The sequence below is a fragment of the Lepidochelys kempii genome, chromosome 25 (genome assembly GCF_965140265.1).
Source record: "Lepidochelys kempii isolate rLepKem1 chromosome 25, rLepKem1.hap2, whole genome shotgun sequence".
NCBI classification, from domain to species: Eukaryota; Metazoa; Chordata; order Testudines; family Cheloniidae; genus Lepidochelys; species Lepidochelys kempii.
Genome location: NC_133280.1, coordinates 16,566,487 through 16,590,341, shown reverse-complemented (window position 1 = coordinate 16,590,341; position 23,855 = coordinate 16,566,487). Strand labels below are relative to the sequence as shown.

The following is a 23,855-nucleotide window of genomic DNA, read 5'->3' as shown; positions in this document are numbered from 1 at the left end:
ACAAATACAATAAAAAATAAGGTTTTCAAAAGTTTAACAAGTGAAGGGGGGCACTGAAGACGCTCCTTGCCTGGGGCGCCATTTGGTCTAGGGCCAGCCTTGCTGACACAGTCTGGGCTGCATTGCACTTGCGTATGCATCTCATCTCAGTGAAGCACAAACACAGTCTGTCTTAGGATGATTCTGTCACCAGATGGCAGCCTTCTGTTTACCCCCAAATGGCATCCTCATTATTATTTATCATTTGTATTCCTATGGAGCCTAGGAGCCCCAGTAAAGGGCTAGGCACTGTACAAAGACAGAGCAAAAAGATGGTTTCTGTTGCAAAGAGCTTATAATGGAAGTATAAGAGCCAACAGATGGAGACAGGGACATGGGAATACAAGGAAACAGAGACCGTATAAGCCAGCAAGATAGGTAGTGGTCTCAGCACACCAGCGGTCTAAACATGCCCCAAGTGTGGAGGGCAGCCTGTGTGTTTGAAAATTTAATTAGTCAGAGATGGAGGCTGGCATCCTGGGCCGATCAGAGGTGGGGGTTCAACATTTGAATAGTGAATGAGAGAGGATAGGCAGGGTGGTGCTAAGTCATGAAGGGCCTTGGAAGTCAAGATAAGCAGTTTGTTTGATGCGACAGAGAAAGAGAGCAGTGGAGGAATTCAGAGAGGGATCAGAGTAGCAGCCGTGTTAGACTGTATTCGCAAAAAGAAAAGGAGTACTTGTGGCACTTCAGAGATTAACCAATTTATTTGAGCATCCGATGAAGTGAGCTGTAGCTCACGAAAGCTTATGCTCAAATAAATTGGTTAATCTCTAAGGTGTCACAAGTACTCCTTTTCTTTTTAAAGAGAGGGATGTTATGGTCAAGGTAGGGCTAGGAAACTGATCTTTACAGCAGTGTTTTGAATGGATATGAGTAGGGCAGGATTGCATTTGTTAAGGTCAATGAAAAGGTTGCATCTCATCATTAGGCCAAAAGCAGTTATTTTCAATCCTTGTCATGTCTGGGTCCCCTCCTGGAATCTGGTCTGTCATGACTGAACTGTGTATTATGAAAATAACTAGGAGAGTTCATCGTTTCAGTTTGACAAAGCTGATGGCAAAAGGAATGTAAGTGTCTCAGGTCTTTTAGGGCTGTGTTTAATCATTGACATTCAGAACTTTGCGTCCAATCAGTTCACAATCCAAGAAGGGAAGAAAATATTTTAATAATGATGAGACTGTAGGTGAATTATGCTTTGTTCACTGTAGGATGGCCTATGAGCACAGACAATGATTGAACAAAATACTGCAGTGTCTCATCCACTTGTATATGCAGCTTTGGAACCCTTTCACAAGAAACAAATGGACTTTATAGTTAAGGACAGTATTTTCATTCTCAGTTGTGCTTCTACACATCTTTGCTAATGCACCTCAGTACCCCCGAGGCACCCGACCCTCCTCATCATTGCAGTCAATCCTGCACAGCTTTGCTGACACAGCCAAATCCTGTCATGCAAGCGGCACCCTAGTTTTGCAGTGCTGGGCTTCTCCTGAGCAGACCTGGACAGTTCCAGATTTTAGTGTGTTGATTCTATGATAACTAGGCTGAAACCCCAAACTTATTTTTCTTTTAGTACATAAGCTTGTGATTTTTTTTCCTAAGGGTATTTTAGTAGCCAGGCATTGGAATCAAAGGATTAGCTTGCTTGTCAGAATCCTTATTAATAATACAAAAATAAAAATAGATCGTTTTTATTTCCAGCAGAGTGAACATGTTTGTTCATATAATATAGCATACAAGCTCTGCATCAAATGCTGAAACTAAACTTCCTTTACTGTATAATGTCTCTCTCTATGGCAATAGTTGCTTTGGAAATACATATTAATATTAATGCCTTCTACTCTGCTGGCTGCATGGGGCACACTGTAAGTCGCAGCTGAATTTTGCTTGAGAAAACTTCGCTGTTGCTGCAGGATGCCCTTCCCCTGGCTGCACTTGTCTTAGCAAACAAAGATTTAAAATACCACTTTGGCGCTGTCTTTATTGAATGGAAAATTGCATCATAATTTTAATATGATTAATACCACATTTAATGTAAAGCCCTAAATGATCTTTACACAAACATATGAACTACCTTGCTAAAGCTGTCAGTCGAGGTACTATTCACCATTAATTAAAAGCCAAGCTATTTTTTTCTAGTCACAGACTTTTGCTGATGAAAGGCAGGGCTTCTGGAAAGCCCCGTTGGTAAAGGTTCTGTTTATCGAAAAGCTCCTACTGGTTACGTAGCTCTTTGAGAGGAAGAAAGTTTGTCATCCATTCCTAGGATTAGGTTCAAATAAGTTATTGGCCCTGTTTATAAAATGCCAAATGTTCATAAAAAAATGCTTTTGTTTCAAGTATTTGAAGAGGGAACTGACTTGCTGTCTGAGCGTGCAAAGAGATGGTGACCAGTGGCTGGTGGAAATGGGCAGGGAACCATAGATGGGGTAAATAGCGTCTCGTGAATTCCTCTCCTTTGTATGGGGGATTCTTTGAGAGTCTGGATGGGCCCTCATTACCTGCTGCTCTAAACCTGCACCCTCTTGGAGAAAAGGTGTTGATGGGGTTCAGAGAAGCCCCAGAGGGATCAGTTCTCCATGAGATTGAGGTTATTTTCCCTACAGATCCTGGCTTCCAACAGGCTTTGGAGGCCAACCTCCTCAGTTCCTGAAGGGACCACTCGAAAGAAATGCTGAGATGACCCTCACAGAATGACCAAGACCCCTGACCCTTCTGTCTTGTATCTTATTGATAAGTAGGTTTAATGAACACACAGCTAGGGTGGCCCTACACAGCACATGAAAGCTAGTGTACTGGAAAACAACAGTGCAAAGACCTTGCTGATTGGGAACCTTGGTCTGAGCACACAGCTTGAATACTCCTCTCAGCGCTGGCCCTGAATCTTGCTACACAGTTGGGCCCATTGCTCTCGGCTCTACCTCTCCACAGGGTTTGCAAGCTGCTATAATGAGCCCCTTTATTACAGATCTAGCTCAGTTAGGGGTCCCAGCGCTCCAGCTCCAGCCCAAACCTGAATGTCTAGAATGCTCCTCCCCCAGTCACAGACCCCCTTCCTCCCCAGTCACCCCCCCGCTCCTCCCCTGTCACAGACCCCCCCACTCCTCCCCAGTCACAGACCCCCTTCCTCCCCAGTCACCCCCCCGCTCCTCCCCTGTCACAGACCCCCCCACTCCTCCCCACAGACCCCCTTCCTCCCCAGTCACCCCCCCGCTCCTCCTCCGTCACAGACCCCCCCACTCCTCCCCAGTCACAGACCCCCTTCCTCCCCAGTCACCCCCCCGCTCCTCCCCTGTCACAGACCCCCCCACTCCTCCCCACAGACCCCCTTCCTCCCCAGTCACCCCCCCGCTCCTCCTCCGTCACAGACCCCCCCACTCCTCCCCAGTCACAGACCCCCTTCCTCCCCAGTCACCCCCCCGCTCCTCCTCCGTCACAGACCCCCCCACTCCTCCCCAGTCACAGACCCCCTTCCTCCCCAGTCACCCCCCCGCTCCTCCCCTGTCACAGACCCCCCCACTCCTCCCCAGTCACAGACCCCCTTCCTCCCCAGTCACCCCCCCGCTCCTCCTCCGTCACAGACCCCCCCACTCCTCCCCAGTCACAGACCCCCTTCCTCCCCAGTCACCCCCCCCCGCTCCTCCCCCATCACCCTCCCTGCTCTCCCCCAGTCACAGACCCCCCCACTCCTCCCCAGTCACAGACCCGCTTCCTCCCCGTCACCCCCCCCGCTCCTCCCCCGTCACCCTCCCTGCTCTCCCCGTCACAGACCCCCCCCTCCTCCCCAGTCACAGACCCCCTTCCTCCCCAGTCACCCCCCCGCTCCTCCCCCGTCACCCTCCCTGCTCTCCCCCAGTCACAGACCCCCCTGCTCCTCCCCCCAGGCACCCCCCTGCTCTCCCCCAATCACAGATCCCACCCCCCGTGGGTGGGGGTGGAAGAGAAAGAAGCACAGCCCTCTTTGGCGCATGCGCCGTGCCGCTCCTCTACCTGCCGCGCTCTACTTCCGGGTCATTGGGGCATTTCCTGTTGCCGGGCGGCGGCGGCGGCTCCCCCCGGATCCTCGGTAGGTGACGGGGGGTGTCAGCGCCCCGGGCCTCGCGCTCCCCGGCCGCCGCCTCCGGGGCCCGGCCCGGCCCGGCCCGGCCCGGCCCGGCCCGCCGCGCGGTGGGCGTGTCCCGGGGCCCGAGCCCCCGGGGAAGGGACCAGCCTGGCCCTGCGGGCCGCGCTGCCGCGGGCGGCGGGAGCGGGGCGGCCCGACCCGACCCGGCCCGAGGGCAGCGCCCCGGGGCTCGGGCTCCCGCTGGGCCGGCCGCGGGCGGGGTCAGGCGGTGGGAAATTCCCGTCGGGGCAGCGGGAGCCCGGGGCCCCCGACAGCTTCTTGCCGCGACGCCCCTTCCGGGCGCGGGCGGTGGGCGGCCGGGGACGGGTCACTTGGCGCTTCCCTGGGGCCCCGGCACTGGCCGCTGGCGGCAGCCGGGAGGCCAGGCTGCATCGGCCTTTGGGCTGACCCCGCCGGGCCCTCTCACCAGTCCTCCGCGCGTTTGGTTTCAAGCGGCGGGGCTCGCCTTCCCTGACACCAAGGAAGAAAGCAGAAAGTTAGGCTCCCTCGCCCCCTTATTGAGGCTTGAGGTGTGTGCTAGAAAATCCTGGGGGTTAGGGGTGGAAAAGCCCCAGCAGGGGGTCTTGCAGCTCCTGCTTGTGCAGGATTGTTCCCTATGCGGCAGGCACTTCCTCATGGTGGAGACACCCTTGTGCTGCCCATCGGTGTCAATGAAAGGATTTTCTTGTAGTCTTGCCTATTCTGTATTTTAATAGTATGAAATAAATAGAATATTCTGAAAAAAATAAGTAGAGTTAGTATCTTGTTTTGCTGTCAGATACATGGGATTAGTTGTACAATTTTTATTCTGTATTTAGTTTTCACAGGAAAATTTTATACTGCAAAACAAAACACAAAAAGCTGCAGTATCACAGACTGTGTATCTGTGTCAAGCCTCCTTAGTTACTAAGCAGAATTAGTAGTGTACTGTCTAGCTAAGTGTTTTATATTGTATGCCTGTCACCATAATATCTGGGCTTCTTCCACGTAAAATCAGCAGCAAAAGTGAAGTCACTAATGGACTTCCTGGAGTCTTTGGCACATCTCCCTTATTGAGATAAAAACTCTGCTTGAGTATTTTTTGTTTGTTTGGTACTTACAGCTGCAAAGCAAAAATACATATATGAAATATTTCAGGTTTCAGAGTAACAGCCGTGTTAGTCTGTATTCGCAAAAAGAAAAGGAGTACTTGTGGCACCTTAGAGACTAACCAATTTATTTGAGCATGAGCTTTCATGAGCTACAGCTCACTTCATCGGATGCATGCCGTGGAAACTGCAGCAGACTTTATATACACACAGAGAATATGAAACAATACCTCCTCCCACCCCACTGTCCTGCTGGTAATAGCTTATCGAAAGTGATCATCAAGTTGGGCCATTTCCAGCACAAATCCAGGTTTTCTCGCCCTCCACCCCCCCACACAAATTCACTCTCCTGCTGGTAATAGCCCATCCAAAGTGACAACTCTCTACACAATGTGCATGATAATCAAGTTGGGCCATTTCCTGCACAAACCCAGGTTCTCTCACCCCCCTCCCAAAAACCACACACACAAACTCACTATCCTGCTGGTAATAGCTCATCCAAAGTGACCACTCTCCCTACAATGTGCATGATAATCAAGGTGGGCCATTTCCAGCACAAATCCAGGTTTTCTCACCCCTCCACCCCCATACACACACAAACTCACTCTCCTACTGGTAATAGCTCATCCAAACTGACCACTCTCAAAGTTTAAATCCAAGTTAAACCAGAACATCTGGGGGGTGGGGGGGCGGTAGGAAAAAACAAGGGGAAATAGGCTACCTTGCATAATGACTTAGCCACTCCCAGTCTCTGTTTAAGCCTAAATTAATAGTATCCAATTTGCAAATGAATTCCAATTCAGCAGTTTCTCGCTGGAGTCTGGATTTGAAGTTTTTTTGTTTTAAGATAGCGACCTTCATGTCTGTGATTGCGTGACCAGAGAGATTGAAGTGTTCTCCGATTGGTTTATGAATGTTATAATTCTTGACATCTGATTTGTGTCCATTTATTCTTTTACGTAGAGACTGTCCAGTTTGACCAATGTACATGGCAGAGGGGCATTGCTGGCACATGATGGCATATATCACATTGGTGGATGTGCAGGTGAATGAGCCTCTGATAGTGTGGCTGCTGTTATTAGGCCCTGTGATGGTGTCCCCTGAATAGATATGTGGGCACAGTTGGCAACGGGCTTTGTTGCAAGGATAAGTTCCTGGGTTAGTGGTTCTGTTGTGTGGTATGTGGTTGTTGGTGAGTATTTGCTTCAGGTTGCGGGGCTGTCTGTAGGCAAGGACTGGCCTGTCTCCCAAGATTTGTGAGAGTGTTGGGTCATCCTTTAGGATAGGTTGTAGATCCTTAATAATGCGTTGGAGGGGTTTTAGTTGGGGGCTGAAGGTGACGGCTAGTGGCGTTCTGTTATTTTCTTTGTTAGGCCTGTCCTGTAGTAGGTAACTTCTGGGAACTCTTCTGGCTCTATCAATCTGTTTCTTTACTTCCGCAGGTGGGTATTGTAGTTGTAAGAAAGCTTGACAGAGATCTTGTAGGTGTTTGTCTCTGTCTGAGGGGTTGGAGCAAATGCGGTTGTATCGCAGAGCTTAGCTGTAGACGATGGATCGTGTGGTGTGGTCAGGGTGAAAGCTGGAGGCATGTAGGTACGAATAGCGGTCAGTAGGTTTCCGGTATAGGGTGGTGTTTATGTGACCATTGTTTATTAGCACTGTAGTGTCCAGGAAGTGGATCTCTTGTGTGGACTGGACCAGGCTGAGGTTGATGGTGGGATGGAAATTGTTGAAATCATGGTGGAATTCCTCAAGGGCTTCTTTTCCATGGGTCCAGATGATGAAGATGTCATCAATATAGCGCGAGTAGGGGCGTTAGGGGACGAGAGCTGAAGAAGCGTTGTTCTAAATCAGCCATAAAAATGTTGGCATACTGTGGGGCCATGCGGGTACCCATAGCAGTGCCGCTGATCTGAAGGTATACATTGTCCCCAAATGTACAATAGTTATGGGTAAGGACAAAGTCACAAAGTTCAGCCACCAAATTAGCCGTGACATTATCGGGGATAGTGTTCTTGATGGCTTGTACCAGCACTCCCAGCTACCTTCGAGACACCACTGACTTCCTGAGGAAACTTCAATCCATCGGTGATCTTCCTGATAACACCATCCTGGCCACTATGGATGTAGAAGCCCTCTACACCAACATTCCACACAAAGATGGACTACAAGCCGTAATTAGCTCCCTATAATGTGCATGATAATCAAGGTGGGCCATTTCCAGCACAAATCCAGGTTTTCTCACCCCTCCACCCCCATACACACACAAACTCACTCTCCTACTGGTAATAGCTCATCCAAACTGACCACTCTCAAAGTTTAAATCCAAGTTAAACCAGAACATCTGGGGGGGGGGTAGGAAAAAACAAGGGGAAATAGGCTACCTTGCATAATGACTTAGCCACTCCCAGTCTCTATTTAAGCCTAAAATAATAGTATCCAATTTGCAATTTAATTCCAATTCAGCAGTTTCTCGCTGGAGTCTGGATTTGAAGTTTTTTTGTTTTAAGATAGCGACCTTCATGTCTGTGATTGCGTGACCAGAGAGATTGAAGTGTTCTCCGACTGGTTTATGAATGTTATAATTCTTGACATCTGATTTGTGTCCATTTATTCTTTTACGTAGAGACTGTCCAGTTTGACCAATGTACATGGCAGAGGGGCATTGCTGGCACATGATAGAGAGTTGTCACTTTGGATGGGCTGTCACCAGCAGGAGAGTGAATTTGTGTGGGGGGGTGGAGGGTGAGAAAACCTGGATTTGTGCTGGAAATGGCCCAACTTGATGATCACTTTCGATAAGCTATTACCAGCAGGACAGTGGGGTGGGAGGAGGTATTGTTTCATATTCTCTGTGTGTATATAAAGTCTGCTGCAGTTTCCACGGTATGCATCCGATGAAGTGAGCTGTAGCTCACGAAAGCTCATGCTCAAATAAATTGGTTAGTCTCTAAGGTGCCACAAGTACTCCTTTTCTATATATGAAATATGGCTCTCAAACAGGAGCTATAAGACATGATGTGCTGCACTTCCACTTAATGTTTACCTATCAGATGTTTTCAGTATATTTTGTAATTATGTCACAGTTGCTAATTCACACTCCCTTTGCTGTAACCCCATAATGCTCTTGATAGCGTGTTTAGACACATTTTCAGCATTTGCAATTGAAAAGTCTGAGAAACTTGAAATGGAACAAATCTTTATTTTCGGTTAAAATGCTCATTTTGTATTGCAGCTGTTCAAAAAGAAATGAAGTGCCTGATCTGAATCAATTTTGTTACTGAGTTTGTGTTTTAAAAAAAATTTTTTTTGTGGTGGTGGTGGGCGTGATTTGAAAACTAGTTATCTAACATTTAGAACAGAATTTGTTAAAAACAAATAAATTGAGAAAACATCCCCTCCTTGTTTTAGGAGAGAGAATAGTCTTAGTGGGTAAGGAATGGTGTCTCTAGCCTCTGTTTGTCAGAGGGTAGAGGTGGATGGCAGGAGAGAGATCACTTGATCATTATCTGTTAGGTTCAATCCCTCTGGGGCACCTGGCATTGGCCACTGTCGGCAGACAGGATACTGGGCTGGATGGACCTTTGGTCTGACCCAGTATGGCCATTCTTATGTTCTTAATAAAGAAAATGAAATTACTCAATAAGTACAGGTTTCATGGCTTTTCAGTGTAGATTGTTCCTGCTGCTACATCAGAATGTACAGTTTTGCTTCTGCTCTACTCATTTAGGTGTTAAGAGAACAAGCAGGTGCCAGTCACTGGATCCACTAGGACAAAGTTAAATCTGTTCTGAACTGATTAGGATACATGACCTGGATTTGCTCAGTTCAGAAACTGCTGCAAGTCCAGTTGAAACTCCACCTCCCTGATGAGATTGTCACAGACAGTTCCGTTTTCTGGAACTGTGTACTACCGTAGTAACAAAATAAACTGATTGTGTATCTTCAGGTCTATTCAGCTGCCTTGGACTATGGATACATCAAAATGTTTATAATATTTCATAGATATTACATAAGAACAACTTAATTTCCATAAGCATATGGTGGTGTGTTTTTAGTGACTAAACCTGGATGCACTGGTGTTGGAAAGCACAGTTTGTGATTTAATTCTAACTGTTTGTGCTGTGAATCAAAATGGAGTTTACAGCAAATTAGTGTGTTACGGCATACTTTTAAACAAATACCTTTATAGTTAATCCTTCAGAAGCACATTCATCATGAACTACATGGCATTTCCTATAGAGTCAGACTAGAGAAATAATCATCTCGTTTTTCATACGGAGAGAAAAGGTTCCTTTTTGTTCTCTGAAGAATCCAAGCATGTCTGACAGCAGAGAAATCATTAATATCAAGGGAAAGGTATTTGGTTCACAGTTCATTTCTGTTAGGTCAGATCCATTAGGTAGTGAGTATATCCGTGGGCAAGCTCTGTACCCTTGCAAACAGTGACAGAGATTGCCAAATCTTATATTATAACTGAATTGTGCTTCAAGGATGTTTTCAATCTTTCTCTGTCTAATTTAAAAAAACAAATGCTCCAGAACCACATCGTGACTATTAGCAGTAAGGATTCAATCTAATTACAGCATACCTAGATCTTAGTCACAACTGATTTGCAAATGAGCAGTTAAGAGTGATTTTACTAGGCAATGAATTTATTGTCCAGGGGGCAGGGTCATTCCCACTCATCATGTGTGATGAGTCATAGCTCCACACTGGAGCTTAATACTAATTATTGGACATTCTCGTCTCTGCCTGTCAGTTTTGTACTAGTTGCCGTGGGAGGGAATGTATTGGCAGGTCCAATTTGGTTTGATGGTTCAGTGACTTGTCAGATACTGTGGGTCAGCATAACCTGGCAACCTCTCTTGGGCTATCTAATGTGTTGTCCAATAAAAGCACTCGTACATGTTGACTTGTAAATTGGTTACTGCCAGTAGCTGCGTACACCTTGAGTAAACATTAGCTGAATCCTAAATTGCCAATGGTGGTTCCAGAGCACTGGATTTTGATAGGTGCTGAAATAATCTCATTGTGCTAGATATCTTGTTACATTTTAGCCCGTTGGGTTTATGGTACCATCTTAAATATTCTTATGAATCTCAACAAGTCTGGGAGAGAGCTGTTTTTTGACATAGAACAGAATTTCAGACCAGCCATCCACCTCAAATGTTTTAACACTTCGTATTGTATAAACTAACTTTTGGGAAGGAGAGGGGGAGCTTTTATTTTCTACCAGAAAATAACTTTAATATCTTTGGTCATGAAAATGATCTTTTATGATGATTGTTATTGATTATTTGCTCTCGAACATTGGACTTGCCACACTGGATCAGACCCATTTTCCATCTTGTCCAGTATGCTGTTGATGAGTGGCCAAAAAATAGATTTTTCGAAGGAAGCAAGAAACTCCACATGAAGCAGATGTGGGATAATCTGCCCTCCCTGAAGGTCTCATCTTAATCTCTAATAATTAGTTTGGTTTAAATGCTGCAACATGAGGTTTTAGCTCACTCCCACTACTCTTTTATTAGTGTTAATTGTTATAACTCTGGATATTTTTGTTAAACATATGAATGTCCATTGCCTCTTTGAATCTTGCCAAATTCTTGGACTTAGTAAAATCAGGTGGCAGAGAGTTGCACGATCTAATTATATATTGCATGAAAAACCTATTTTCTTTTGTCAGTTTTGAATTTGCCATTTTTCAATTGCAGAAGCTCCCATCTATCTTTTCTAGACAGTCCATTATTTTATTTACTTTTTATTCATCTCCTTTCTAAGGTAACAATCTCAATCTTTTCAATCTCTTTTTAAGTTTTTCTATGCTCCTGATCAGTCTTGTTGCTCTTCTCTGAACCCTCTCTAATTTTCCAATATTCTGTTCAGAAAGGTGCTCTGAAGGAATAGAGAATGCTAAAAGATCTTGTGTTTAGAGAAAAGAAATCAAATCCAAAAGTCTGCAAGAGAATGAACAAATGTATATTATTTCACCTTTAACTATAGTGGTAATTTTGCTGCTCCACTACAGTAAGAAGGGTGTCAAATAGATATAACTGAAGCATATTTTATAAAATTCGGTGGGATTATAAAAGGCTTTAACAGTTTCTTTCACTCTATTTTTTCACGCTTTTTTCACATTGGGTGGGCAGTTTCAGAAACAACACCTGCCCATAAATTCTCTTGCCAATCTTTGAGGCTTTACAATTGCATTTTTTCCTATTTTCTAGTGTGTTTTTCTCTGCCTTGCTGTGTGAAAGACTTCTACAACAAGGGAAACAAACTGACAATACAGGGAAACAGTGAAACTGTTCACACAGTACTGTCAAATACATAATCTCCCAGATTTGGTAATTTTAGGTGTTGCTTGTAACAAAGATAGGTGAACAGTTTTCAAACAGAAGTGTATTTTTCAATTGATGTCCCTTTTAAAGTTATCTTAACAAATGCCTAAGTCTGGAGAATAGGACCTGGTCTTACTAATCATTAAAGAAAAAGGAATTGTTTAACCTAATCAATAAGTACACTTAAAACATTGCATTTTAAGTGCTGCAGCGCTTACGTGAAGATGCTTCTATGCTGACAGGAGAGCTCTTCCCGTCAGCATAGTTAATCCACCTCCCCAGGAGAAGCTCTCCTCTACACTAGGGGTTAGGTCGGTATAACTATGTCACTCAGGGGTGTGGATTTTTCACACCCCTGAGCAACGTGTCTATACTGATAGAGGTCTGTAGTGTAGACCTGGCCTAAGTCAATTATAGATTTAAGATCAGAGTGATTCAAGTGTCCAATCAGTTTGATCAGTTGAATGTTCATGGTAGCTTTTTGCATTATAACTTTGACTCTAAATCTTTTATTCACTTACAATCTGAAGATTTCCCTTTTTACAACGTTTTAAATATATTTTTATTCTTTTGTGGAAATTTTATTCACGCTCACCCAAATACTTATAACTGGAATTCTAATGAAGCTTGTGGGTGCTTACAGCCAGCATTCCTAGGTGTACAGGAAGCAGAGAGGTTACTTTTACAAAAACATGACATTAGCAAACTATAAAATGCATGTTTCAGAATAGCAGCCGTATTAGTCTATATCCGAAGTGAGCTGTAGCTCACGAAAGCTTATGCTCAAATAAATTGGTTCGTCTCTAAGGTGCCACAAGTCCTCCTTTCCTTTTTATAAAACGCATATGTACTGACAACCTTATACCTGTGACCTTTTCTCAGTGGAATGCCTCAACTTCAGTTTAAACCTGTCCAGCACTGTAACAGTGGCATAATGTCCTTATTTCTTAATTTCTGTTTTTTAAATGGAATTGTATTTAGCCGGTGAAAGGTGCTAGACTGACAGCATTAGGCACGGATTCTTCACACAGCAGGTATATCACAGGCGTGATTGGCTGGGGCAGGGTTGGGGAGAAAGTTATCCAGTGTGCCCCCGTCTTGCCCCAGGGGTAAGAAGGGAGTTCAGTCTCCAGGGCCCATTCAATCAGGCACAATGTCATTAAATACTTTCAGAGTAGCAGCTGATGCAGTGAGCTGTAGCTCACGAAAGCTTATGCTCAAATAAATTTGTTAGTCTCCAAGGTGCCACAAGTCCTCCTTTTCTTTTTATTGAATATTTTGTTTCTAATTCCTGTTTTATGGTGGTTTCATTCTACAGTTTACTGGTTTGTTTCATGGGTGCGTTTGCCATTAGGCTCCTAATTATGTCCATTCAGGAATCCATAACAAATATTGAGAGCTCTTTTGGCATCTTCCTGAATCTGCTGATTTTGTTTCCCATTTTTCTTTTAGAGCTCCTTCATTTTGTGGGGTGCTTGTGCTATGTTAGTGGGTTCATCAGTTTATACCCCATGTAGAATGGCTAATACAGAATTCTTTCTTTGGTTTAAAGTTTGGATTGAAAGCACTTTTAATACTGAAATTGGATGATGCTAAATGTATCTAATTCATTTTTCACATTATTTCTAGTTTTAGTTGCCAGAATTAAGCTTTTTGCAGAGATATTTTCTATTGAAAAGTCTGTATGTGTGACATGCACTTTCAGCATTTATTCTACTCTTACACCCCTCACATGTGGAAAAAGCATGTACATATGTACCTTTTCATTTCCAGTTGTCATCCCATCTCCTAACGGGTCTGAGTCTCTGTCTGTTGGTAATTTAGTTAGAGAGACAAGGAGGGTGAAGTAATATCTTTTATTGGACCAACTTCTGTTGGTGAAATAGACAAATTTCGAGCAGCACAGAGCTCTTAGGGATATTACATTTTCCTCCTTGTCTCTCTAATAACCTGGAACCAACATGACTGCTAACATTAACTTATTTAGATATTTGGCTTGGGTAAGGGTTTATCTGTTACTTGTATTCTCTTCTCAGACATTTATTGTAATTGTGGAAAATACTGCTGTGTAAATGAGCATGTAGCTATCTTATACCAGCAGTACTTAAAACAGTCCACCCTAGGTGCTGCTGACTGGCACCATAACAGGGGTTATATTTCTGCATGGATGAATATTGCTTGAACAGTTTTCCCCCAGTGCATTAGGCACAAACAGCCTTTTCTCAAGCAGTTACAGTGCAAGTCTTCCTGTTCTAGCTGTCCTCTTAAGCATGTTTTGTGTACATTGCAAGGGCAAAAAAATCAGGTTTCCCTCAATATTTGAGTTTCTGGTGTCCTGCTTCTATTGTCTCCAGATAAGAAAAACATCTTAATTTACACAGGGCCAGGGGATCTACTGGAGAATGTGTGAGTGGTGTCATCCAGTTGGACCCCACCCCCTGGAGTTATAATTATTTTGGTGGGAAAAGGGCATTGAATTTAATCTTGGTTGGAAAGGTCTTGTGTGTTACTCGGGATGCTCTAATGACATGATGTGGAAGCAATTGCCTTATGCCGTAGAAAAGTGGTGGCATCTGAATCGTTGACACTACGTTGAGGGTCTTCTGGTTGCCTATTTCAGTTAATTTAATCAGTTCCTATTCACCATCCACATGTAAAAAGACACTGTGTACATTGTACATGAAGAATTAACTCGTCTCTGAATTTGTTTGGTATATTGCCTGAATTAGGTAACTTGATTCAGTTTGCCTTGGAATAACAGTTCAGAATCTGAAGAATGTGGTGCTTGGACAGAGGTGGAAATGAACCAGAAGAATATCTGTGAATAATGAGCTCTTTACAGAAAGCAGTGAGAGCTTTTAACAAATATCATCCTTATGGGAACTAACAGAATTAATTATATCTGTTAATCGCAAGATTTTCTGACCGTTATATTTTTGTTTGGGAGTTTGTTTCTCTGCTTTGTAAATGGACATGTAATGCTCATTTTTCATTTAATTAATGTTTGTGAGAATGATTTGAAATATGAAGATTATGTATACTTTTCATTTTGGTAAGGTGGGGAATCTGAGGTGAGATTAATGAAGAAACCAGCAACCAGTTTTCTTGCTTGAAGTTTAGTTAAAAGGGGGTAGCAAAGGAATAGACTTGATTAACCAAGAAATGGTTTATACATCATGCGCATGCACGTTCATGCACCCAACAAAAAGAATAAACTTGCAATATGCAAGGTAAAAAAATGTTGTAGAAAAAGGGAACAATTAACTGCACTTTAGTCGGAGACTGAAATATTGTGATAGTCATATTGCCATTAGGAGACCATGCAAATGAAAAATATTGTTCTATGCCACTAGGTTACAATATGAATCTGCTATATCCATTCTACTGTACTAGGGTTGGAACAAGCAGCATATTTATGTGGTACTGTTCCTGCCTTAGGCTGCCATCTGGGGATGCCCCAAAGGTACTGTGGTATCAGGGGGTAGCTGTGTTAGTCTGTATCCACAAAAACAAAGAGTCTGGTGGCACCTTAAAGACTAACAGATTTAGATTCTTATCTGAAGAAGTGGTGGTTTATCCACAAAAGCTTATGCCCTAATAAATCTGTTAGTCTTTCAGGTGCCAGAGGTACTCTGGTAATGGTGTTCTTTCAGACCCAGTACATCTCTTACCTTCATTCTTACAAGTTTGAGCATTTTGGTATAAAACCAAGAGTTGAAATTGCACAATAAGTATTCCCAATGGAATACCTGGAGTCCTTTCCTGATCCTTTCAAATCTGAGAAATCAGTTATTTCTCTCTGTTGAAATGGGAGGGGTAAGAATAACTTAAATATTTTGTACATTTCAGACTGTGCAGTGAATGTCCACAAGAACTGCAAGACCTTACTGGCTGAATGCAGCAGTACCAGACCCAAGGTTGGTTTTACAACTTCTCCACCCTTATAAGATAGGATTAATATCACCTATATTCTCTATTGAATTCAGTGGAGTTACTCCGATTTACACCAGCTAAGAATCTGACCCTATATCTTCAAATCCTTGAATAGTTACTAACTGGTCCAGCTAGCATCCCTTGATGGTTTATGTATGTGTGGGGAAACTGAGGCAGGCTGATTTACCTAAAGCTATATAACAAGTCAGTGTTAGATTCACCCTCAGGAATTCCTGGCTCTCGAGCCCATTATTTGTTCCTGAAATGTTCTTGCTCTCTTTAAAAGTAAATGATACATATTCTTAATTTTTGGTACCCCTGTTTTTTAATGCCACTACATGGATAAAAGGTAACACAGCATTGTTGGTCCATGTTTGAGGAGGCTTGCATGAGAGGAGGGAGGTTGATCAGAACAGTTACATGCTAATTATAATCTGAGCACTGTAGAAATAGTGGTTTCAAGTTCTAAACTGTAAAATCTTCTTCTGAATCTTTGCAAGCCATGGCTCAGTGCCTTGACTTCTAGCCAAGCAGTTTATTTCTTTCTTACCTTTATCAAAATATGCTCATAGGATTCCATATAAGGTTAGTGTGGTCATAATCAACTATGTATTTGTAAAAAATATTTAGTCCATTCATGTGTTTTTAAAACATGGTATTTGAATATCATTTCCTCCTTCAGGTTTCAGAGTAGCAGCCATGTTAGTCTGCAAAAAGAAAAGGAGCACTTGTGGCACCTTAGAGACTAACCAATTTATTTGAGCATAAGCTTTCGTGAGCTACAGCTCACTTCATCGGATGCATCTGATGAAGTGAGCTGTAGCTCACGAAAGCTTATGCTCAAATCAATTGGTTAGTCTCTAAGGTGCCACAATTACTCCTTTTCTGTTTCCTCCTTCACTTACCTATTGAGACTTACATTCAAATGTTGGGTTTTTTTTCCACATGCAACTGTTGACTTCAGAGACCTAAGGCAGAGCAGGGAGTAATATGGGGAAGAACAGAGAGTACAGAACAGCCCAAGCCTTGGCAGTCAAGGGATGAAGGAATCAATTTTCAGCCCAGTCCTGAGGGCAGAATTATTGTTTGTTTTCTACTTTGAACTTTCACAGCATCCTGGTTTTTTTAACATGCAAACGCTATTATGCCTATCTTCTGTGCAATAGAAATGTTCCATTTGCAGATACAACTTTCTACAAACTCTAATACATAACCAGGCTCCCACAAGTCACTCTTAGGACAAGAGAAAAGAGAGAGAAGTAGGCTGAAATAGAAACAGAAGACAAAATAAATAATGAAATGCAATGAGACCCCCATAATAATTACCTGCTACAGAAATATATTATTTATTTTTCCTGCATATTGACGTCTTGGCTCTTAACAGATTGACCTTTGGACATTGCCCTATCATACGAATGAGGACTTGTCTGTGTGAGAAAGTTGCGCTGGTGTAACTAAAGCTCTGATTTAAATTGCTTTAACTAAACCTGAACAAAGCCCTGTGCAGACACTCTACTTTTGGTTTAAATCAGTTTAAGCCCATTAGGAGTTGGTTTAAAATAAACCAAAATAAGCTACTCTTAACCTGAAATAAGTGTCCACACGGGGTTTTGTGGTTTTAATAAAGCTATTTAAATCGTACCTTTAAACTGTGCAGCTTTCTGATGTAGGCAAGGCTTAGTCTTGCTTATACTCTGCAAAGCATTCTTAGCATTTATTTCTAATTTTTAAGTCTAGATACATTGCTTTGTTTTAGAATGTGAGAAAAATTAAAACCTTTTTCTATAGAAGTTTTTGGTTTCCTAGTTTAAGTGTAAGGATCCACCTGTCATCTGTAATTCATGATACTGAAAATATGGTTCACTGTGAAATGATGCTCTCATCTTTGTAGTTAAGGACACCCTTTAAGAAATTTTTATTTTTTCTCCTATAGCAGAAGGATTTGCAACACAGACCTCCTGGATTCCCACAAAGTTCACCCCAGTGCTTTTACCCAGGTTTGTACTAAAGAATGATTTCTGTGCTCAAAGCTTGTCTGTTGAGTTTTATACTTTTTTCTTTAATATGTTTTAGAAACAATATACAGTGTATTATTGAAGTTTAGAAAAGGTCTCTCTTAATAAGATGACTTCATTTTTCCTCATTGGGAATGAGCTAGAAGTGCTTAGAAGTCTCCTGTGTGTTTTTATCCGTTTATATTTTTATTCTATTTTATACCTTCTTGCTGTGTAACTTCAAAATATCGCAGTGAAGAAAGGTCGATAAACTAGTTTCTCATTGATTGCCTATTATCTGTCTTCTGAAAAGACTAGAACTGTGAACTGGAACCTTCACTGTACATCAGATTTTCATAATTGTCTATTAAAAATTTGCCTGCAGCTGGTGCTAGCTAGCAGTCTCTGAGACAAGCAGGCATTAGTGGTCTGAAAGATATATCTTTGTCATAAATTTGGAAAAGGATTGGGGAAAAAATATTTGAAAAGAGCAGTTATTTTGAAGCATAAGCTCTGAAATAGCTTTTTGCTATTGCTTGGAAAATACATGCTTGCTTTCAAGCACCGTTATCCAATAGATAAATCATTCATTCCCCTCTCTCCCTGCCCATGGCTGTGGTGCTGAAGCTATGCTGAGGCCTTTTGGATCCTTCCAAATGGGCATTTTCACCATCACAGAATTTTCTCTCATCAAACAGTCTGTAAGATTCTGCACCTTTGCTTTGAGTTGTTTCTAGAATTTGGATACTGGTGTTTATTTTGAGGTACAGCTATTCTTTTCAATCAGTGATTACATAAAATGCTAACAGGGTGTTCCCCATTGAGTGGGTTAGACTCAGTTCTCTGTTACACTGGTGTAAGTGTATTAAAACTGTTCTGTGTTTATGCCCATGTGAGCGAGATCACAGTCCAGCCCTGTGTGCGCATAAATACAATTTTAGGTGGTAGCAATTGACAGGTGTGTGTTAAGGGGAGAAACAGACTCCTCAGGTTGTAAGATGACTGGGTTGATCAAAACAAGGGCAAAATTAGTCTCTGCCTGGATGTGTTGGTCTCTGTTCAGTTGTGTTACTCACTGAGACACATTGTAGATGGGGATGTCTGTTATCTGGAGTACCAGTGTGTGTATGTTAGGTGGTGGCTGACTTGCATGTCAAGGGTTTTTTTTAAAAAAGCTTTTACTGTGGAGACAGCACAGGGGGACTAATTGTGAGAATAAGATCGGTGGCTGTTTTTGTTGCCAAGAATGGCTTTGTCTCCTTATGGGAAGGTTTAGAGCAGGGATTGGCAACCTGTGGCACGCGTGCCAAAGACAGCATGTGAGCCGATTTTTACTGGCATGCTGCTGCCTGCCGGGTCCCAGCCGCAGGCCCCACTCAGCCCGCTGCTGAACCCAGGCCGGCAGCGGGCTGAGCGGGACCGGGGCCAGGACCCCGGCAGGCAGCAGTGTGCCATTAAAAATGCTGCCCGCCCCGGCCTGCTCTTCTCTGCCCCACCCCGCGGGGGCAAGGTGAAGAAGCTTGGTCTGCGGCTGCTGCTGCAGGGCAGGCAAGCTCCCCCCTCCCCCGCCTCTTCCCCTGGTTCCTGCCCCTCCTCTTCTCCCTCCCTGCCGCTGATCAGCCGATGGCCCTTGCGAGGGAGGGGGAGAAGCCGAGCTGCAGCGTACTTGCTGCTTCGGGGAGGTAGCGGAGAAGAGGTGGGGACGGGGCTTTCAGGAAGGGGGGTGGAATCAGGGCATTCTGGGAGCATCCCCACAATCCTAGCCCACGCTCCCAACCCTCTGCCCTGACCCCTGCACCCCCCACGACCCCAGCCCTGACTCCAGCACCCCCCACACATGCCCCCAGTCCTCTGCCCTGACTCCTGCACCCCCCATGCCCTGACTCTTGCACCCCCCCCACATTCCCACCCCCACCCTGAGCACCAAACGGGGGCTCCTACACACACACCCCCACATTCCCACCTGCACCCCTTGCACCAAGTGGGAGCTGCCCAGGTAAGCACTTCACACCCAAACCTCCTGCCCCAATGCTGAGCCCCCTCCCTCATTCTAGCTCTTGGCCAGGCCCTACACCCCAACCCCCAGCCTACTCCTTCACCCCCAGCCCTGTGCTCAGTGTTCTCTCACCCTCAGCTCAGTGCAGAGAGAGAGGAAGAGAATGGGCAAGAACCAGGGAGAAGGCAGGTACCCACTCTATGAGGGCAGGGCCGGGATCCCAGACCAGTAGCGGGCTGAGCCGCTCAGCCCACTGCCGGTCTGGGGTCCTGGCCACTGACGCCGCTCAGCCCGCTGCCGGTCTGGGTGAATGGAACCCCAGGCTGGCAGCGGGCTGAGCTGGCCAGTGGCATAAGATCAGCATTTTAATTTAATTTTAAATGAAGCTGCTTAAACATTTTGAAAACCTTGTTTACTTTACATAGACAATAGTTTAGTTATATAATATATAAACTTATAGAGAGACACCTTCTAAAAAATGTTAAAATGTATTACTGACATGTGAAACCTTAAATTAAAGTGAATAAATGAAGACTTGGCACACCACTTCTGAAAGGTTGCTGACCCCTGATTTAGAGACTAAAATAGGAAACATGAAAGAATAATGAAAATGGAAAAAGTTAATCCTAGATCTTGTCCTTGGAACATCTCTGTGGTATACAGTCTGGTCTGGTGTGATGGGTTAACAGCAATCAATGATGACTCAGAAGTGTGCAGACAGTGCTAATTGAACTCAGAAAATGACTTTTTCTTTAGTACAGACTCTGCTAGGTACATTGAAAAATGGGAATATAGTCAAAGTAGAAGAGTAAGAAGTTGAAAAGAACAGCTAATGCCATGGGCAGAACATGTCTTTACTCATAGTATACGCTGTATTAAAACAGTAAGTTACATCTGACTGGGAATTGTTTTAAGTGAAAGTAATTTCTAGAATAGGTCCTAAGATGCAAGGAAACCGCATTGGAGGCCCCAAGGTCGGTTTGGCCTTATTGGCATTTAGGGATATTTTGTGTGTGCTCTGCTTGGTTTTGGCAGTGAAAAGATAAAAGCTGTTGGATTTGCTTATAAATACATATTGAAGGACTTTTTGGAATGTGGATGGCAGTTCTGAAAGACTATATCAGCCTCTTTAGTGCTGTCGCTTTCCTTAAAGGCACTACATCAGCCACCTATCCTCTATTTGCTGTACATTTGCAGTCTGAAATTCTCAAGGAATTTGGCATATACGTGAAAATATTACACACTTGGTGAACAAATTTGTTGCTAGCCTGATGGTTCAGCGGGCTACCGAAAACCAATTTTTTGCAACCTTCCTTTACCAAATTCTAGTTCTATCTAGTGTGGCATTGGCTTAATGTCTGAAATATTGTATGTTTATGAGATGATGGGTATACTTCACTTTCAGGGGATGGTTTGTTAGCACTCTTCCTTCTCCAACTTTAATAAAAGGACCAAAGCTATTGCATCAATAGAAGAAGAAATCACTTTTAAGCCAGGAAAGTCTGAAGAGTCATTTTCTCAGTATAGTTCTGGAGCTGCTGTAGAAGACAGCAGGTTGCTGTGAATTGGACCATTCCTGGTTGGTGAAAGCAAGCAGGGAAATACTGAGCCTGTTGTTGGTTGCGGTTGTCATCATTTCCCTGCTGGAGACGGGATGCTACCTATCCTCAAGGAAGCTATGATGAGTCCTCTGCTCAAGAAGCTACCCATTGACGCTGACCTTGCTAACAATTGACCAGTATCCATCCAATCGTCCTTTTCTGGCAAAGTCACTGAGTTTGTGTCAGGAAGCTCTGGCTTCTGACTGGGCTATGGAAATCAGTCAGGTTTCAGACTTAGGAATGAGACAAATAGGTTCCATTGGTAGAGGATTTCTTCTTGTCGATGGATGATTCTTTTGGGTCTGTTAGCTGCCTTTGCTACAACTCACCACTAGGTTTTACAGATACGTCTGCACTTCCTAGCATGGGGGACAGAGTTGCTTACTCTACTCCTTTCTTCATGAAAGGGTGCTTTTGGGCGGTTTCTTTTTTTGCCCTGAGGCAGGGCACTGTAGGGGTCTGTTTTATTATTCCTTCTGTACATGGGCGGGGGTGAATAGAGGCTACATTGTTTTCAGTGTACTGATGATCCTTGGATCTGTCTCTCTTGTATGTCAGACTTGGCAGGTACAGTGGAATGAGTGATTTGGTATCTGAGAGTGGGATGTCGCTGAAGTAATGTTGGTAGGATGTGGGAACCAACCAGGAACATTAAAGAAGATGACTTTGTCCATCCAGTGGAGGGAGGGACCTGTATTAGAGGTTAGCAAGTTAAGGTTTTATAAAAGAGGGAGTCCCTGGTTGCTTAGGTAGCAGCTGAGGCCCAGGGCACTCAGTCATGTGCACCTTCCTATGTCAGATATGGACCTTGCATGGGTTATCCACACCTTAGTCTCATGTCACAGTGATGATGGGAGGCATTCTATGTGAGGCTGTACCTGGGGACTGCAAGGAAGCTGAAGTTAATGCAGAGCACTAAGGACTGCTGTTAAGCAGGGTTTCACTCAGGGGACATGTAACTTCTGTAATTTGCACTAGCTGACTTTTATCTGCCAGGTGGTGTTCAAGGTGTTGCGTTTGAATATAGTAAACAGCCTTAAGCAGTTTAGGACTTGGCTACCTAGATTGGGCTGCATCACTTCCCCACAGAGACCTCCCTACCAACATTACAAAAAGAAGGATTCTAGGTGGACTCCTCCTGAAGGTCGAGACAGCAGACTGGACTTCTACATAGAGTGCTTCCGCTGACGTGTACGGGCTGAAATTGTGGAAAAGCAGCATCACTTGCCCCACAACCTCAGCCGTGCAGAACGCAATGCCATTCCACAGCCTCAGAAACAACTCTGACATCATAATCAAAAAGGCTGACAAAGGAGGTGCTGTTGTCGTCATGAATAGGTCGGAATATGAACAAGAGGCTGCTCGGCAGCTCTCCAACACCACTTTCTACAAGCCATTACCCTCTGATCCCACTGAGAGTTACCAAAAGAAACTACACCATTTGCTCAAGAAACTCCCTGAAAAAGCACAAGATCAAATCCGCACAGACACACCCTTGGAACCCCGACCTGGGGTATTCTATCTACTACCCAAGATCCATAAACCTGGAAATCCTGGGCGCCCCATCATCTCAGGCATTGGCACCCTGACAGCAGGATTGTCTGGCTATGTAGACTCCCTCCTCAGGCCCTACGCTACCAGCACTCCCAGCTATCTTCGAGACACCACTGACTTCCTGAGGAAACTACAGTCAATCGGTGATCTTCCTGATAACACCATCCTGGCCACTATGGATGCAGAAGCCCTCTACACCAACATTCCACACAAAGATGGACTACAAGCCGTCAAGAACACTATCCCCGATAATGTCATGGCAAACCTGGTGGCTGAACTTTGTGACTTTGTCCTTACCCATAACTATTGTACATTTGGGGACAATGTATACCTTCAAATCAGTGGCACTGCTATGGGTACCCGCATGACCCCACAGTATGCCAACATTTTTATGGCTGACTTAGAACAACGCTTCCTCAGCTCTCGTCCCCTAACGCCCCTACTCTACTTGCACTATATTGATGACATCTTCATCATCTGGACCCATGGAAAAGAAGCCCTTGAGGAATTCCACCATGATTTCAACAATTTCCATCCCACCATCAACCTCAGCCTGGTCCAGTCCACACAAGAGATCCACTTCCTGGACACTACAGTGCTAATAAACGATGGTCACATAAACACCACCCTATACCGGAAACCTACTGACCACTGTTCCTACCTACATGCCTCCAGCTTTCACCCTGACCACACCACACGATCCATTGTCTACAGCCAAGCTCTATGATACAACCGCATTTGCTCCAACCCCTCAGACAGAGACAAACACCTACAAGATCTCTATCAAGCATTCCTACAACTACAATACCCACCTGCAGAAGTGAAGAAACAGATTGATAGAGCTAGAAGAGTTCCCAGAAGTCACCTACTACAGGACAGGCCTAACAAAGAAAATAACAGAACGCCACTAGCCGTCACCTTCAGCCCCCAACTAAAACCCCTCCAACGCATTATTAAGGATCTACAACCTATCCTAAAGGATGACCCAACACTCTCACAAATCTTGGGAGACAGGCCAGTCCTTGCCTACAGACAGCCCCCCAACCTGAAGCAAATACTCACCAGCAGCCACATACCACACAACAGAACCACTAACCCAGGAACCTATCCTTGCAACAAAACCCGTTGCCAACTGTGCCCACATATCTATTCAGGGGACACCATCATAGGGCCTAATAACATCAGCCACACTATCAGAGGC

General features: G+C 44.2%; 1 protein-coding gene across 8 annotated transcripts in view; it reads left to right on the top strand.

Moving 5' to 3' along the window:
• Window positions 1-23,855, top strand: part of ARHGEF18 (Rho/Rac guanine nucleotide exchange factor 18) — a 100,759-nt gene that overhangs the window by 41,814 nt on the left and 35,090 nt on the right. For 6 of the 8 annotated variants that reach the window (XM_073324411.1, XM_073324415.1, XM_073324412.1 and 3 more), the window contains 2 exons: window positions 15,426-15,493; window positions 17,443-17,506. In XM_073324411.1, coding sequence (XP_073180512.1) covers window positions 15,426-15,493; window positions 17,443-17,506 — 132 coding nt within the window. The remainder of the gene's footprint in view (window positions 1-15,425; window positions 15,494-17,442; window positions 17,507-23,855) is intronic. The other 2 variants (XM_073324414.1, XM_073324413.1) reach the window with 1 other exon arrangement.